Below are 18,851 nucleotides of genomic sequence, written 5' to 3'. Positions count from 1 at the left end.
ATCAGTTTAGAACCTTTCAAAGCCTTTTGTGCGTCCCCTTATTCTAGTATAACAGATACATATGACTGACCTTTCATACGTCATTTATTGTGCTATATGTAATGTCCTCACGTTCATCTCCTCTATCAACTATATACTTTTCTAAAACTCTCTAAAAGAACCTTGCAATGCCTTTAATCATTTTCATTCTCCCCTTGAACCCTTTCTATGTCACATGTATCTAGAGCTGGCCAAAATCTCCCAAAGTTACATTTTGATGACATTTCAAATGTTGATACTATTTTACATTTTCAACCAGTTATAATTATATACTTTTTGAAATGAGGTGACCAGAATTGAACACACACCAGTAATTTATATAATTAGATGAGAGTATTTTCAATATACACTTTACTTCTTTGTACAACCTAACATTGTCGTTTTTCTGACCCCTGCTGAGCACAGAGCAGATGTTTTCACTGAACTATCCACAGCGACAAAGATTTTTCCCCGAGTAGATAGTGTTCATTTAGAACTTATTACTGAGATTAGTTCAAATTATTACTTTCAACATGCAGCACTCTGTGCTTAACTACACTGAATATCATCTGGCATGTCACCAAATTGCCTAGGTAAGATAGGCCATTCATTAATTACTTACTGAATTCTTGTCACAACTAAGCTAAATAACTTTGTGCCTCCTTTTATTGCTACGCTGGATTTATGAGCAGCTTCAGTGGGAACAAAATAAAACTTAATGTGCCCTCTGGCCAGGTCAAACTGAAGGTGGTCTGATACATCTTTAAACCTCACAACAGCCAGGCAATAGATTACACCAGAGAGCATAAAAGCCATTAGGAACCTCTTATGATGGCACTTAAAATACAAGCTGCATACATTTATCTGGCTAATATAACATCTGCAAGCAAATCTGACATTCCTTCACACCATGATCTATCTATTCCAAGGGAGATACCCATAGCCAACATGATATAGGTCATTTCCACAATCTGATATAGGTTATTTCCACAATCTGAAGACAAGGGACGTGTACCAAGAAATATACAAGAGTGTTACTACCCAGCACCGAAGTGTGGGGCAGATCCTTGAAGCATCAAAAATGCTTGCTGAAGCAAGACACTGAAGCACATTAACTCAGGTGTAGACAGTCTCCCAACCTCTGCTACAGAAGTTGAAATATTCAGGGACCAGTAATCTCCAACATATTAATGGCTGCACACTATCACTTCCCTCCTCTGATACTTCCCAAGTTCATGACATAATGGAGTTGTTCTTCCAATGGGACATGGATCACTTAGTGATTGCCTGCTCTGTTCATTTCCTCTGAATCATCTGACATTGGCCACTTTTTGGAAGACAGGATACTAAGCTAAATAGATGGGATACTGAGATAGACGGATGATCGGTCTGATCCAGTATGGTGGTTCTTAATGTCTGTCACTTCCAAAGTATGGAACAGGGTGTGAAACCTATGTTGCTCCTGTAAGCCCCACTAAATTCACATCCTCTAGCTCAAGTAAACTCTAGAAAGCATTCACTAATCTCCCTCCATCATCACAAACACACAGCTAGAGTCAGGCAAGCCTACACATATTGCTGGCACCAAATCACTCTTTCCAACCAGTTGTCAGCTGCAGCTTACATAGATGCACAATGGGTGACAGACCACCAGCTAGCCATATCAATTACAAGACAGCATGAATTACAAGGAGAAACTGACAGATGTGCTTTTAGTCGCTGCTCTTACTAGCATCCCAAAGCAAAATAAGCAGCAAGGAGGAGGAGAGAAAGCACGCAAACTGGAAAAGACAAAAAGATTACAGAAGAAAAAACACGTGCCAAGGGGAAGCAGAAATATCTATCACACTCCAACAATGAAAGTGATCTGATAGTAGCATATTCCTAAATTGTGTTTATCAGTGTAGTTTGGTAGTTCACTGCCCTACCAAGCAATAACACAGTCTGTTCAGAATTGCAATAGAACCTAAAGGAAGCATGGAGAGGAAAAAAGGATAGCTACGTTCACCAGAAAAAGTAGTAGTGATGAAATCCTCTCCCTCCTCCTACATAATTTTGCACTTTTGAAGCAGTTTACTCCCTAACTAAATCCCTGAGGGAAACATAAAACTTTATGTGTACAGGGGACTACAGAACAGCCTGTCTGAACTAGTATTTCTTGAACTGTTAAAATTCATTACCTGCACTAGACTTTTCTGACTACTATTATTTCTAAGAAAGTAGTAGAAAAATATGTTTCTGAAGACTGCAATACTTGCGCTATGTCCTCCCCCTAGAAAACATCCAGCACCTAAATCTGTGGTCAGAATTTTGGAACACGGATATTGTCCAGATCTTACATTCATTTCTCCTTAAAAATAGAGCTCATTTGGTATAAACTCGTGCCTACAGCTTGTCTCAGCTGACAAAAACATTCATTTGTTGACAATGAATTTACTCTTTATTGACTGTACTTTTGCTCTGGAATGGCTTTCCCTCATTTTGCATTTAAAAGTAGGCTTATATATGTATCCGGAAACAGTGTTAAATTTTTATTTATTATTAGCGTCAGATTATGAAACAATAAGTTGCTCCGATCATTGCAGCTCCTGAGTGGGAAATGGTTCGCAAGCCAATAATTCAATTATTGTAATACAGCTGTACCCTGTATCATAGCCAGTCTAAGGACAGTAGTTTGGTAAATAGTCGAGATGTGGATACTGGCTTAATGGAAATGCTTGAAATCACAGATATGTAATGAACCAGGGGAAAGTTGAAGGTATCTTTCATTAACAGGTTCAATGGGTATAAGAAGATAAGCACCCTGCATATATTGAATGTTATAAATGTTTGATTTCTAGAAAGAATTGTGGGGTTTTGTCAATTCTGTCTTGAAGCACTGCCAGCTAACACCTCAGTATAGTCACACTTATAGCCCTGAAAGGACAAAAACAATCAATCCCATCCTGCAGGGCAGTCGATAAGACTTTGCAGGGCCCTGGGCAAGGTGTGAAGAGGCTAGCTCTAGCTGACCTCCTCCACCCAGCAGCTCTTCAGCATTGCTCAGTGTGCACTGTCCAAAACTTCAGCAGTGATTTAAGGGGCCCCAAACTGCCCACTGCCATTTCCACTGTAGCAACGCAGGTAGCTAAGAATCCCTGACCCTTTCAAATCACTGGGCCCCAGGAAGCTGTCCCCTTTGCCTCACTCCCATTGGCAAGCCTGCCGTCCTAACCCATTTAGTTATAAAGTTTAGGGAATTCATGCACTGCACTCCCTCAGACTGAATATTTATATGACTGCCCCCTATTATATACTAATTTTTGCCTCCTCTTTCCTAGTTTGTAGAGAAGGGAAGCAAAAAATTTAAATCCCATCTTGAAATCCTGACATTTTCCCTGTAGAGATGCATGAACATTCATAGCAAAAATTTTAAAATTGCTTTCCATACAATTATACAGATTCTCTGAAGCAATATGGGAGACTGACATTGTGTTCCAACATTTTTCAGGGACAGGTCTAACTTAAATATATATCTAACTATCAAGAGGGAGCAAGGGAGAGGGGAAAACGGGAGTTTGGGATAGTATTGGAGACTAATCTCAAGTCTCAACAAACCTCAGACGGTCAGGATTCAAAGGTACTTTCAAAGTTACTTTTCTTACCACAACTTTGCCCCACCTTTTACCTTTAATTCAGTCTACAATTTCCATTGCAGTTTCTAATTATTTTGGAATAAAATCAAATTGTGTTTTCAGCTCCTCCTTTCATAAGCCCTAAATTATATTTGTTACAGTGAAAGTGTCCCTAGAGATGTACAAGCAAGAAAACAAGCAACAATATTCATGTCTGCTCGAAGCATAAGAAAACAAATGCTTGCCGACTTGGAGAAAAGTGCACTTCCAACTAACAGGTTACTGCAAGCAAATGAAATTTAAAAAATAAAGATGCCCTCTAATTATCCTTTTTAAAATTACCGTTGAACCATGACGCGACACTGTATTGACATGATGCATAAGGGGTTCAAAGACAACATGGACCTTATTGTATTCACTTAATTAGAATATTCACAAAAGAGTGCCTTACCAATTATAGATACAAGCAATTATCCAGTAAAGTCAGCTATTATATTTGTGAATTCCAGTACAAAAGCCAAGTTTATAAAACAGACATCAACTAGTATCTTGGAGTTTCAAATCTAAACATAAAATACATACTGTAAAGATGTAATGAGTATTGCACGATTTTTTACAATAATGCAATAACTGTTAGGGTTCAAAAATCAGAGGATATCTGCTTAGCTTGAATACTGACTTATCACTGCTCCAGGCATTAAAGTTGCAGTTGATTAAGTTTAATTGTAATTGACAGGATTAACAAAAGGAGCTAATGATCTGGGTGGACTATCAGGTTCTCTTACTGGCACTCCTGAAGTGTACAGCAGTGTCATTAGATCCAGATCCCCTATAGGAAATGACACACACACACAAAATATGGGGTTTTTAAATTATTGTATTTATTTGGATTTCTACGATAATAAAAGGGGCACTTATCCAAAGCTCTAGGCCCCTAGATCTTACAAACCCAGAAATAAATTATACAGGTTTACCCTTCTGACAGCCAACAGCACTAGATCTCCAACAATCTCCTTTCCCCTGCATTAAAAGGTACAAATAAATTAACCTTGAAGCATACCCTTAACACCAGAACACAAGCGATTTTCAGACTGAGAAAAAGAACTTAGAGCAGAGGGACCCTCAACCATAGGTGACTTGGGGTAACAGTTGGGAGGTGTGCTGCCCCCTCACATTCTTGCCAAAATTTTAATTGCTAAGTGGGGTGCCCCAACATCCCCGCTGCTCCTGTGTGTGGCCCTCCCTTGCATGCCCTCTCCCACAGACACTATTCGCCCCTGCCCTCAAAGAACATACCATCTCTTTTAACCAGGCTCCACCTTTTAAATTAAGAAAGATCCAACTACCACACCTCTGCTCATCACAACTGTGGCCATATGACACAAGAAGAGTGGGCAGTATCAAACAGCAAGCTATTTACAGCTTTACAGATCAAACAACATTTAAAATGAAAACAGGAAATCAAAAAGCAGCCCATGTAAATCACTGCAACTGGGAAATACCACTTAATACTGTAGGCAGACTGCTCCCTTCTGTACCAGCCTTAGTTTCTGGATTGATTAAAATACAGCACCATACAGAATGTATTCTAGTAATCTGGTCTTGAGGTGACAAAAATATATATCACAATAACAGGGTCTATCAGTTTTCTGGCCAGGTGCAGACAGTAAAGAAGCATTCCTGGACACTGCTGCCACATGATCATCTAAGGGCACCTGTGGATGCAATAATATACCACATCACAAGTGGCAGACACAACCTCCCAATGGAGGTGTAGAAATGTATCCTTTCCATAAAAGCTTCCTCCAATCTACCAACATCACTTCAGTTTTATCCAAATGGGGATGGATAAGAGTTAGCACTCTCCCTCCAACACTGGGCCAGATGTTCAGCCATATTATCTGGGCCACGTGCAAACTCAAATAGAGATACAAGATAACGAAATCTTTTAATACATCTGCTATAATTTAAGTTGATAAATAGTGATCAAGGTTTAGCTCCCTTAATCATTTCTGGACTAGAAGGGGAAGAGAAAGTTTTCCAGCTGTTATTGGTGTCTTAGATTTTAATGTTTGCTTTTTATATTTTGTACTTGCACCTAAATATAAAACATTAATTACCTCTATCAACAAAGACAGAGGTAATTAATACAAATCAACAAAACAAACAGAGGCAGTAAGAGTGACTGTCATAGGCAATAGTTTTTAAGGGGTCACCCAAATAAATCATATTTCTAACAGCGAAAGCTTAAACACATTCATTTTTTCTAGTTTGTTTACTTGATGCATTTGACAGTGTTTTGTGTGTAATCTCATTTACTGTTTCTCCTATATACCAGTTGTCTATTTGTCAATCTTTCCAAAAGGAGGGCAAAAAAATCCAAACATCTGACAGTATTTGTACCTATCTAATGCAGTAGGCTTTGGGGTGGAGGCGGAAAGGAGTGTCTGTTTTCCTTAACAAATCACACTTCCTCTTTCCCAATCCCCTTCATATTCCTCCCTGACAACTGGCTGCTTTTTCCATGATGTACTTTCTCCACTGGTGACGGTCAGCTCCAGTCCTTAAGGTTATGTCCACACTAGGAATCTCTAGCAAAAACCTGCCAATGATAACTCCAGTAGAATCCGAACGCAGACAAACTTTCAGCAATTTCTTGTATCTTTATAATGTGTCAAAGCTGTTTAGAAGTAGTTGTTAAGACTCCGGATGCTGCTCGTACTATTTCTACATTAGGGTTTTCACCAATGGTGACAAAAAAATCCACTGATGTTAAGGTTCCTTAGTATAGAAACAGATTGTGGACATGCTGACAAAAAAACCTATCAACCGAACCTATGCAGGAATACAACCACCACGGTTATTAAATCACTTGTGCGTGCACACTTAGCTCCTTATGTCAGCATTTGCATCCTTACCAGGACTGCTTGTATCAGTTATACTGTCACCGTGGGGCACAGTGAAACGGCTCCTGAAGGTCAGTAACAGTCAACAGAAGCAGCACAATGTCTACACTTACCCTGCGTCAATCTAATTACCTCAACCATGTCTCTATACTGGTCAGGGAGATGGTGTCACTAAACTGGTGTAGGAAGGCACTTACACCGGCAGGAACCAAATTTAGCTAATGACACTTGGACAGCTAAGGCCCAGTCTACACTAGGAGTTTACACCAAATTTAGCCACACATCGTCGATTTTCTAAATAATGTGTCCACACTACCAAGCCTGTCTCGTCAACCTTAATGGCCACTAAAGTCAACGTTGGGTACACTGAATTAACTGGATAGCACAGACCAAGATTAAAGACGGCTCCTATTCATCCAAAACAGCATCTCTAGTAGAGGTATGTCAACTGGCTAATTCTGCCTAGCAGAGAGTAGGTAAGCACATGCTTTTTCATACTTCCAAGCTCTTTTTAGAAGTCTTTGGGGACAGCAAAGCAGCTGGAACAGAATATAACCACATGACCAGCCTGCTCTCCAAAATCCAGGAGAGACCAAAGTTTGGTAATCTCTGCATTTAGCAACACAAAGTTAGTTTAAGTACCACAAACAAACCATAAATGAAAGGTAGTCCAGAAGAAGAATATGCTAGGCATCATTAGAAGTCTCTTGGCTCTAAACACGGATGTTTGTAATGCAATCATTGTTTTCTTGCTGTAGTGCTGACATAGCTAGAAATCTTGTTGCTTCATTGCTTTTTTGTTTTAACTGTCCTTTAGCAGCACTACTGATAACATTATAGGGGAGTTAAAACCTTTCAGACCACAAATTCAGTTTCAAGTAGGTCACTCACAAATAAATTGTCATTTATGTTTGCCCCATGAAGCATCCTTTAACACTAATGAGGCATCATGAAACCATGCATAACACAATGTGAACAAAGACAATTACAGTAGTAAGCAAATACTGTAGTTTAGGAATGACATCAAGGTTTCAAAATATCGAATACAGGTGTTTAAGTGTTTGACATTAAATAATTATTCTTGTTAAAAAGTGTGACCTGCTTTTTAATGTTCTCCCCTTATCATTTCTTCCTCACTTTCCTCCTCCAACCTACAAAATAATAATTTTTATTACACACCAAGCTTGTCTTGGTTATACACCTAAAGGGCAAACTAAAAGGTCCTTCTAAAATAAAATGCTTTTTAACACTATTCAAGATTACTTAGTTTCCAAATCAGTAACAATATCAATAATTACCAATGATAACTTCGCACTAAAAAAGAATCAGATTCACTTACTCAAAAACCTATACCAAGGGTCTACAAGTCTCCCCCGCCAAAATAATCCGCTTCTGTGGAGAAACCCACAAAAACTCTACATTAAATAAGACTAGCAAGTGGAACCAGTACCTCACTCACAAAAACTAAATTTCCTTTGATAAAGTTAAGAACGTTTAAAAGTTTAAAGCTTTTTATTTAAAAAGCTCATAATTTAGCAGTGGTCTGTGCCATTACTAAAAAAAGACAGTTTCCACAAATTGTGTCTACAGAATACTTAGGAAAAGAATAAATCTGAAGTCCTATATGAGATACATGGCCCAAAGTTTAAGTTGTAAAAACAAAGGAAACATTTCAAAAAAGGAAAGTTGTTTTCTAAAAATAATGCAGTAAACCCTCAATGTAACAATGCGATGCAAAATGCAGGCTGCTGACTGACTATGCTGTGACACAATGGAACACTAGCTATACTGCAAGTCTACTGACTGAGTTACAGCTGGAATTATTTTGGCAAAATTGCATCTCCAATATTTGTTATAATTATTTTCTAGAGGAGCCCCTCAATACCACTTTCTCCACATAAAAAAAATTACTAATTCCATGTTCAAATTAGAAAATGAGCTATGCTTACACCTAGAAAATATCACAAAAACAAATTTATGCATAATAATTGAAATTTCTAATTGAATACAATGTGTGCTGAAATCCATTCTATGGTCATTTACAGTACTGTAGTTTACTAATAGGGGCATGTGAAGAAGCAACAAAAAATGTAAGCAAATTCTGTAAAGTATTAATGGAAAATATATTTTTCATACACCTACACAAGTGCTCCTACCAGAAATCTGATTCTAAGATAAGAAGGATGATGATGTATTTTAAGCAGTGGATTGAGGACACCCAGGATGTGGGCTCCATTACTAGATCTTCCGCATACTCCGTGTGCGGCCTTTGGCCAATCTTGAATCACTGAATCAGATCATTCATCTGTAAAATGGGAGTATTTCATTAACATTTCTGAGATGCACAGATACTTAAGTGAGGCATACAAAAGAAAAGCAAGTCAAACAAAAAATTAGTCAGAACGAAAGTACTCAATTTACCAAACAGCTTAAACTTTCAATATTAACTAGCCACAATGAACTGCTTATAAATGAGTAACAGACGAAGATTTATTCACTTAAATTATTTGGCTAGTAGTTCTAAATATTTAAAATCAAGCTCTGCCCAAGCTTCTCAAAACAGGAAGATAAAATGTCAAATGTGTAGTCATTTATCTGTCCAGCTCTAGCCAGAGCTAGGTAAAGGCTGCCACTAAAGGCAAACTTTCTAAAATGCAAAACATTACTAAAGCTACGCTGAAGATGTGCCACAAAAAGGGGGGGGGTATCATTTCTTCACTAAAGTCCATCTACAGTTTGGACCCAAGCCTAAAACCCAGAGGAATTTGAAACTTCAAAGTAATACAATATCTTCTCCACTAACTATAAATATGAGATTTCTCATTTTTAACCTGCTTCTTCATTCAATAATGTCATATAAGCCAATATTTCTGACGTCACAATCATTTTTACAACAGGGAATTTACTACCACAATTGCTTTATACAGAAATATTAGTGTCCATCAGGAGAAGCAAGAGATTAGGGGGGAAAAAGAAAGCTTTCTTTAACATGACTATTAGAGTATTCAACATAAATTACTATCTGTGGAAGAAAGAAATTTGTGGTTTGGGCATTTTTAATGCATCTGTCTACAAATACTTTGATATAATGCAAGTAACTGACATTGCATGTATTTATAGTTCCTAGATTTTTCAGTTGTTTTACCTAGATCATGACATTAGAGCAATTTCAAATACTGTTGGGCACTATATTAGTAACAAACAAGTCCTAACAAAGTCACATGTCCAAGGCAAATAGTAAAACTTCTTTTGGTCAATTTAGTCATCCATTACTACAATAGTAAGTTTTCATTTAAACAAAAATAAAACATCTAACCTGTCTGGCAGCAAATAGCATTCAAAATGCAAAGTAAACAAAGCAAGGGTTTTCCGGAATCTGCTTAAGTCTGATAACAGTCACACCCAGCCAAACATCTCAGATAAGGAGAAGTTACTCTGAGGCAGAGGAACTTTCCCAGTTCTTTAAGTCACTTCTAAGTAGCTATTCTGGACTAATCTATACAACACTTTGTTCAATTCTATAAGAGGTGAAGGCTAGTTGATAGCCCCAAATCCATAGTGCACAAGTCCCAAAGAGTTTGTACACACAACACAGACTCCAAATACTGCCCCAATTCCTGTATAGCAGAAAAGTCTTGGAAAACAGCCTTCCCTAACAGGTTACTGGATGATTTATTAATTTAATTTCCCCCCTCCCCGAGAAAATGAGAAGGCATGGCTTTGGAAGATCATCAGCTTCCGTGGCCGATGTATTGTGATTTGTTGTGAATATGCTAATTAATGAATTAATTTGGTGTATTAAAAATAGTGGTAAAGGCAGATTCACCAGATGTGAACTATAAAATATAAAGTCAGGAAAGACATCTCTTCAAGTGTATATATAACATTACGGCCTCCCTGTCGGAGGGAGGCACAGCCTTTTACAGAAAGTTTTCCAGTAGTTTGTCACTAAATTAGAAAGGAAATACACCAGTTGAAATTGTAATGGAATGGACCTGAGAAAACTAAAGTTTCAGGAATAGACATGAAGGAACTGAAGTTTCAGGTTATCATTATCACTTTGCAAAATCATCACAGTCTGAAGTTCAGAACACTTTTCTATACTGTAAGAACTTAATTTTTTTAGAATAACTGCACAATGCTAATTCATCCCTAATTATTTTGCAATCTGTATATAAAACAACTGAAATGCAGACATCTCTGGACAGGACAGCAGCAATTAACTGATGCACAGCACATGCATGAAAACAAATGGTTATCCAAGGCCACCAGAGCAAGCCTCAATTCCTGTGCAAAAGGAACACAAACTCTTTAAGGCAGGTTTCCCAACCTATGGGTCAGGACCCAAATATGAGTCGCTATTACATTTCAAAAGGATTGCCAAGTGTCTCTCCAAGTGGCTCTGCCCTCTCCTCTCCTCTCATTTTTGAATTGCATTGGGTCACCAAGACTTCCTGAATTGTCAAAATGGGTCCCCATCTGGAAAAGGCTGGGAACCACTGCTTTAAGGTCTCTTGTGTCTGCAATAACAATAGTAAAAAAACGGACCATAATTTTCCAAAACTTGTAGCAACAGTAGACATTATACTATAGACAAGGGTCAAGATTCTTTAGCCTTATATTATCTAACCCTGTTTTATGTTACCTATCCTCCTACCTCCAGCAAAAAGCCACAAGCCACAACAAAGCTGACAGTATATTGTTCTCGCTGTGCTGGCACAGAGGCGATTTGGAACAATAATAGGTACATCAGGCAGCAGATTGAGATCTTACACTTCCCCATTCCTTCACACACACACACTCGATCTCTGTGACTGAAATCAGTGTTAATTTTAAGTGCATACAATTCACAGACTGTAAAGCCAAAAGAGACCACTGTGGTTATGTAGTCTAACCTGCTGACTAGCAGAAGTCATAGAACTTCCCTACATTACTTCCTGCTAAAATATTTTTTTGGGGGGGTGGAAGTGGGGAAAAATCGTCACCACCATTTACATCTGTACACACGCTTAACTAGCAAGAGCATCAGCCTCCATTTCCTACCCTTGGTCTGCCTAGGGGTGGAAGAACCCCCCTTTTTATATTTCAACATTGTGTGTTTATTTTAAAGCTCCTTCCCCCCCCCCCCCCTTCAATTTTCTTATTTCAGTTTGCAGTCGTGCCATGTTCTGGGTTTAAACATTTCATTCATCTCTCTACATTTTCACAGCGTGGGCAAACTATGGAGGAGGGATTCCGAACGCTGTAACCCCTGTGGAAGCAGCCCTGTATTTCAAGCATAAATTGTTCACATAACACGACCCAACACAGCCAGTAACTAAGGCCCGGCCCTTACATCAAACCGGGGTCTTCAGGCAGCACTGCGGTTCCTCGCCTCTCGGGAAGCGTGGCCAGAGACGGCAAGGCTGCTTCACCCGGTGCGGGGGCGCAGGGTGCCACGGGCAGCTCCGCCGCCCTGCCCTGCCCTGCCGCACGGGGCTCAGCCGGTGCCTGTGGCCGACGTTTAACGCCCCGGCTCGCAGCGCAGGGAGGCGAGTGTCCCGCACAGGCGGGTGCAAGGAGAAGGCAAAGGGAAGGAGTGTGGGGGTGGGGGGCCCGCGTACCGCCCCACGGGCAGCCCCCCCGGCCAAGCGCTCTCAGAAACAAGGCGGGGGGGTCCCACGGGCTTCACCGCCCCCCCGTGTCCCCTGGGGGTCCCGCCTGAGGGGGAGTCGGGCAGTGACAAGGGGGGGGCGCTCACCCCGCTGCTCCTTCAGCGCCATGACGGAGGCCAGGTAGTGCGCCGCGTCGAAGAAGGGGAACATGGGCAGGCGGGAGAAGCGCAGCGGCACCTGCCCCAGCTCCATGGCGGCGGCGGCTCCTCGGCCCGGGCCTGGGCCTGGCTCAGGGGCGGGCCCCCTCCGCGCCGCCCCAACAGCTGCGGGGCGGGGAGAAACGGCCCGTGCCGGCCCCCGTAGCGGGGAGAAGGCAGCGAGCCGGCCCCGCCCACCCGGTGTGTTCATTGGTGCGATCAGGCCGGGGGGCGGGGTCTGATGGGGACAGGGAAGTCGCTTGGGGCCTGAAGGGGAGTTGCTAGGGGCAGGGAGTTGCTAGGGGCGGGGCCTGAAAGGGAGTTGCTAGGGGCAGGCCGTGGCCTGAAGGGCAGTTCCTGGGGGCGGGGCCTGAAGGGAAGTTGCCAGGAGCAGGGGACGGAGGCTGAAGTGGAGTTGCTGGGGCAGGGGCGTGGCTGGGGCAGGGGGCGGAGCCTGAAGGGGAGTTGCTGGGGCAGGGGCGTGGCTAGGGGCAGGGGGCGGAGCCTGAAGGGGAGTTGCTGGGGCAGGGGGCGGAGCCTGAAGGGGAGATGCTGGGGCAGGGGCGTGGCTAGGGGCAGGGGACGGAGGCTGAAGTGGAGTTGCTGGGGCAGGGGCGTGGCTGGGGCAGGGGGCGGAGCCTGAAGGGGAGTTGCTGGGGCAGGGGCGTGGCTGGGGCAGGGGGCAGAGCCTGAAGGGGAGTTGCTGGGGCAGGGGCGTGGCTAGGGGCAGGGGGCGGAGCCTGAAGGGGAGTTGCTGGGGCAGGGGCGTGGCTGGGGCAGGGGGCGGAGCCTGAAGGGGAGTTGCTAGGGCAGGGGCGTGGCTAGGGGCAGGGGGCGGAGCCTGAAGGGGAGTTGCTGGGGCAGGGGCGTGGCTAGGGGCAGGGGGCGGAGCCTGAAGGGGAGTTGCTAGGGGCAGGGGCGTGGCTAGTGGCAGGGGGCGGAGCCTGAAGGGGAGTTGCTGGGGCAGGGGCGTGGCTAGGGGCAGGGGGCGGAGCCTGAAGGGGAGTTGCTAGGGGCAGGGGCGTGGCTAGTGGCAGGGGGCGGAGCCTGAAGGGGAGTTGCTGGGGCAGGGGCGTGGTTAGGGGCAGGGGGCGGAGCCTGAAGGGGAGTTGATGGGGCAGGGGCGTGGCAGGGGGCGGGGCCTGAAGGGGCGTTGCTAGGGGCAGGGAGCTGCATGGGAGGAATAGGGGGTTAAGTGAGGCTTGTTAGGGTCTAGCCCCTCCTTACACTGAGGGTACATGGGGACTTCCTCTCCCTTTGAACCCCTAGAAACCTCAAATAAACTGGTGAATGAGGCGACACATGGAGGGGCATGCCCCCCACCCCCAGATTTGCTCAGCAACACTCATGAAGCTGACTGCCCTCACTCTGTCCCCCCACCCCACTATCTGCAGGCATGGGGCATCGCTGGGTAAACCTCCAGTGCCTACTAATGCCATGTGGCTGGCTCCCATTATTTTATCATAAGTCTCACAATATACCATGTTTTACTTAAAGTTCCTGGACCATACAGCTCTCTAAAGCATCTGTCCTGGGCACAGTGATTACATGACCATCTCTGTTTTCATTTAAAACACAAAAATACATTTCTAGCTCTCACAGATCCAGAGAATAGCTTGAAAATATGAACAAAGTGCACCCGAAGGGGTGCAGATACCAAATAACAGAACCCAAACGTTGGTTTTGTTTTGGGGTTTCTTTTAAAATCCCATTACATTTTGAGGCCTGACTCATGATTTTTGAACACCTGGGACTTGCAATCCTGCTGAATCTATATTGTCTCTGGCCTTTTTGCTCTTGCTGCACCCCCTTAGCTGCCTTCTCTGACCTTTCTTCTCTCTCACTTTTCCACAGCTTCCTAGGTTTCATGCTTCTTTTCCCTCTCTTGAGAGAACCTTTTCATCAGATACTAGTTCCCCTGGTTTTCAGGTGTCCTTACCACTGAGCACTTCCCCTACCTCCTTCTCCAGTAATGTCACCCCTTTGATTTTTATATGGCCCAGCGTACACTAATTATATGATTCCCTTTTAAACAGATGCTCTCCTGGCAAACTACATTTCCCAAAATTCCATTCTATTAAAGGAGCCAATAATCTCCTGTAGGACTTGGACTTTTTTGAGTTCTGTATGCTCTACAATAGTCCCCAACATCCTAGGATAGAAGGCCTATGATTTTAATGTTTGTGATGTAAGTTTCACACTGTCAGAGGAGTGTAGGTGATGAATAAGGGATAAGTGATGGACTGTGCTGTGAGGTGATTGATTGAGTGGTACTATAGAGGAATGATGCCTGTTAAAAGCCACTGTAAAAGGGCAGGGAGAGGTTTTAGTTGGACAGCTCGGTTGTCCATAAGCTAAGGGGTATTTCCTCGGCCTCTCCTGGTCCTGACTACATTCCCTTGCCTTAATGTCAGGCAAGGGTGGGTAATGAATAGCTGTATACAACATGCCCCCAACCAAGCAAGGGTCAATGAGAATTGTAAAATAGGAGGAAGGGTGGTCATTTTTGTGGCCTGGACTTTGCTTCAGGACAGGTTTCAGCAAACAAAGCAAGCTAAGCAAAGGTTCTTGGACTAGGTATATTCATTAACTATGAGGGATGAGCTGTAGAATAACTCCAGCAACAGAGATGAGATCCAGATGACTGGAGGCTTGAGGTTCCAGAAGCAACTTATGTAGGGGAGGGACTTAGGAGCCATTTGGTGGCCACCCTTAAGTGAGAACCAATCTAACCCTACCTCTGGCAGCTTATACTGTCCCGTGATCTCATCCATCACAGTCATTCCAACTCCTTCCAGCAGCTGCTCAGGCATCCTGCACCCCAGTTGTCAAGCCCGCTTGCTTGCTTAGCTTCTCCCAATGAGTGTTACTTAAAAAAAACTCCCTCTTGTTCTCTGGTGTGATCACCGTTAGATAGTTTTAAGTTAAAGGAAGGCAGAATTATAAGCTGCTTTTTTATTAGCCCAGTTACTAGCGAAGAATTTTGGAAAACTCTTTTTTATATTATAGTTAATATATATATATATATATAGTGATATTTATATTACAGGTATGTCCATATTAGAGCTTCTTTGTGCCAGACACAATACATATGCATAGTGAGGGACAGTTTGTAACCCCAAAGAACTTACAACACAAATGGAGAGGACAGGGAAAAGGAGGGAAATATTATTTCCCTGATTTTACAGCTAGGAAACTCAGGCACAGATTAAATGATTGGACCAGTGTCAAACAAAAATCTGTAGCAGAGCTGTGACCTGAACCCAGATCTCTTAAATCTCAGTTCCAGGCAAATGTCTTAATCACACAATCATCCTTTCTATATGCAACTATTAATATGAACACTTCTTCTCAGGAAAAGTAGTTTAAACACAAACTGTTAATGTATTTGACTTGTCCTTATAAGAATAGAAATCATAGGTCATTTTCCACTGTAGAATGTTACTTAAATTTTCAGATATGGTGTGATTCCAATAGTAAGTTAGTAAATTGCATCTCTGCCCTGAGGCAGTAATGGGTTAAAATGCAGGTTTTTTTTCTTTCCTTCCATGTACTGTGATACACATCTGCACACCTGTATCCACCAAAAAATACCTGATACAGTTTTATAGGATGTTATTACATGCTTCTTCCAGTCACTGCCCATGGAAAAAAATATCCTCTCTAGGTTACTTTGCTTCTTGCAGCATTGTCTCTTTCCCACTGGGTGGCATCAGGTTCATTTCTGAGAAGCAAAGACAATTCAAAATACCTTGCAAGGAGTCAAGAGACATAGAAGAAGGAGAGAAAATGGCCATACAGGTGCATTTAGGAAGCCACTTTAAAAGTATTCGTTACTGTCTAATACTAGATGTTGCTTTGGAGATAGGCCTTCAGCAAGCTATTCTAAATCTGGGACAGCGAATGACTTCCTCTCTTGTGGAATGAGTGAGATCCAGATGCTGAAGATGCCCTGCAAGGATACAAAAACTTTATCTGCATCTGGTCTGCAACCTGCAGGTGTGGAATAAAGTGGACATCTGCAGATTTACAGGTCTCTAGAGGTGATAGTGGTCCATGCCTGATGTTATGCTTTGAGAACAGTTTTTAAATGAATCAGAGTAAAGGAGCCGAATGCTATATGTGTACTGACTTTTTTTTTTTTTTTTAAAGGTTTGCTGCTGATGCAATGAGACAGAGACAGAGTGTCTACCAGTTTTTCCAAATAAAGTTGCTACTGAAAAGTGCGAGGAGACTCTACTGCATACAGTAGTGGGGCAGGCTGGCTCTTTATCTCATCGCAGGGAAAAAAATTACTTTACCAAAAATAAAACAGATGGACTCGGTGCTAACACTGGATTGGATCTGATCTAGGAAAAACAACAACAGGCCACGGACTTTTCACAGATCAATGATACTTCAGAGGGACTTAGAAGATGGCGGAAGATGAGTATATACCTGAAAGGAATCATATCCAGCCGTTTAGCTTAGAGCTGAATGCCTTGCTGAGCTGATGAGTGTGCCTCCTTTCTCTCCCAGCTTCTGTTAGGTCTAAGGAGGTGAAGGCATCTGGCTCCCACTTCCCACTCTCCTTTTCATTGTGAAGTTTGTCTAAAAGTACTGCAAGCCCTGAACCTCTAGCATCTTCACCACCTTGTTTTTCCTCATTCCACATGAAGGGAGTTCTCAGAACTCCCCACTGTGCCTCACACATTGTCTCTTCTGCTTCCCATATTCCTCTGCACTGCCCTCAGTCTACTGCTGGACTCCACCTTCGCTTACATCCCTACTCCTGATGCCAGCCTTCCTTCCTGTTCTTCCCCTTACTCCCTCCTGCAGCTCACATTTCTCTATCTCCTTGTAGCCTTGTGTCCAAGCCCTTATTTGCTCAAGTCCTTTAACGACTCACAGAATAGGTTGCCTGGTAGATTCAGAACATGGGAAGGTGAAGCCTACATCGATCCAGCCCTTATTATAATGTACCGCCCTGTGCATGTTCATCCAGGGTTCAGTTTGTGGGGTGATCCCCAGGCTTCAGCCCATGAAGTTGAGAAATAAGATTTCTTCATTCACCCCAAACAGAAACACACACCAGGCTATTGAGGGTAACACCTGTGGGGGTGGAAGTGGGTTTCTTGCACAACCTTCAGTTCCTACAATGCTCCATAGTCAAAGTCTCCTCCATTGTGTTTGGCCTCTGGTAGAGCGCAGCATGGGAGTGATATGTAGGGACAGCCGTTCCTTTCTCATCTCTCTCTATGTATAATCCCTGAGAGTCTCAGCTGTAAATCTACTGCCTTGCATGTTTAAAAGTCTCAGAGGGGTAGCCATATTAGTCTATAACTTTAAAAACAAGTAGTCCTGTGGCACCTTAGAGACTAACAAAAAAATATATATAGTATCATGAGCTTTCAAGCAAGTGGGTTATGCCCACAAAAGCTCATGATACTATCTATTTATATCTATATCTATATTGTTAGTCTCCGAGGGCGTGTGTACACCAAGATATTATTTTGAAATTACTAAATTTGACTTAACTCCCAATTCAATTTCAGAAAATCGAAATAGCGTATCCACACTACAGGGAATGCTCAAAATTAGTCCGAGGCAGGCTCCGTTAATGTGAATGCGCTGCCTCAACTTAGAGCCTCAGGAAGCACTGGGAAGTAATTAATTATTTCAAAATAGCTGCACCAGAGAGTCCACACGAATGCTATTTTGAAATATGCATTAGTCCCCAAGAAAAATAGGAGAACAGATTTTGAAATAAGTGGCCCCGTATTTCAAATAATGGGCTTTCAAATCGTGTGGACTCTCTGCTTATGAATTCGACCTTGAGGGGGGTTATTTAGAAATAATACCCTAGTGAAGACCAAGGCTGAGGTGCTACAGGACTATTCATTGTTTTGTAAATCTACTGTTAGGATCCTTACTGATCAAATAAAGGCTCAGCTGTTAACATTGAGAGAGTGGATTTCCTCATAAAATAACATGTAAAAAAGGGAATAATAAGACGGAAGATAGGATTGTCCCAGTTCATAATCTGCTCAGAAAATAAAAGGGAAAAACTCACATAGTAGATTATGCAGAAAAATGACTTGAGAATAAGAAAAGAGTTTCAAACCTCACTGTCCATTCAGTTCAAAGCACATATGTAGGCGCACACAGGGTTTTGCAGAAACCTAGTTAGAAACTTCAAATTATTTCCCCTCCCCACCGAGTGTCACTGGATCCCCAAAATGGGACACCCTGCTAAGGGTATATCGCTGCTGTGGTGGAAACACTTAACCTTCTTCCCCAGCTAGGCTCATATGTGAGTGTGAGCATCGTCATTTCCATCACTGGCCCTGTAATCACTACAAAATGGTGATTCAGAAACCTGAACCATATGGCGAGCGTATGGCATGGCCGGTGTGTAAAGGACAAAACATGCCAAGACAGCCCCTGCTCCAAAGAGCGCACAGTCTAATCAAGAAGCATTTACTACAAAGAGGCTTTACAAGGAAACACTACATCACATGTGGATTATGCCTGGGCAAGAAT

At 42.5% G+C, this 18,851-nt stretch overlaps 1 protein-coding gene across 1 annotated transcript in view; it reads right to left on the bottom strand.

Moving 5' to 3' along the window:
* Window positions 1-12,499, bottom strand: part of TMEM38B (transmembrane protein 38B) — a 39,103-nt gene extending 26,604 nt beyond the window's left edge. Inside the window, exon 1 of the mRNA XM_075931365.1 lies at window positions 12,279-12,499. Within this exon, the coding sequence (XP_075787480.1) occupies window positions 12,279-12,384 (106 nt within the window). The 5' untranslated portion in view covers window positions 12,385-12,499. The remainder of the gene's footprint in view (window positions 1-12,278) is intronic.
* Window positions 12,500-18,851: the final 6,352 nt, after the last annotated feature.

Source organism: Pelodiscus sinensis, chromosome 6 (assembly GCF_049634645.1).
Source record: "Pelodiscus sinensis isolate JC-2024 chromosome 6, ASM4963464v1, whole genome shotgun sequence".
NCBI classification, from domain to species: domain Eukaryota; kingdom Metazoa; phylum Chordata; order Testudines; family Trionychidae; genus Pelodiscus; species Pelodiscus sinensis.
Note: the sequence above shows the minus strand (reverse complement) of the source record. Positions and strands in the feature narration are given on the sequence as shown.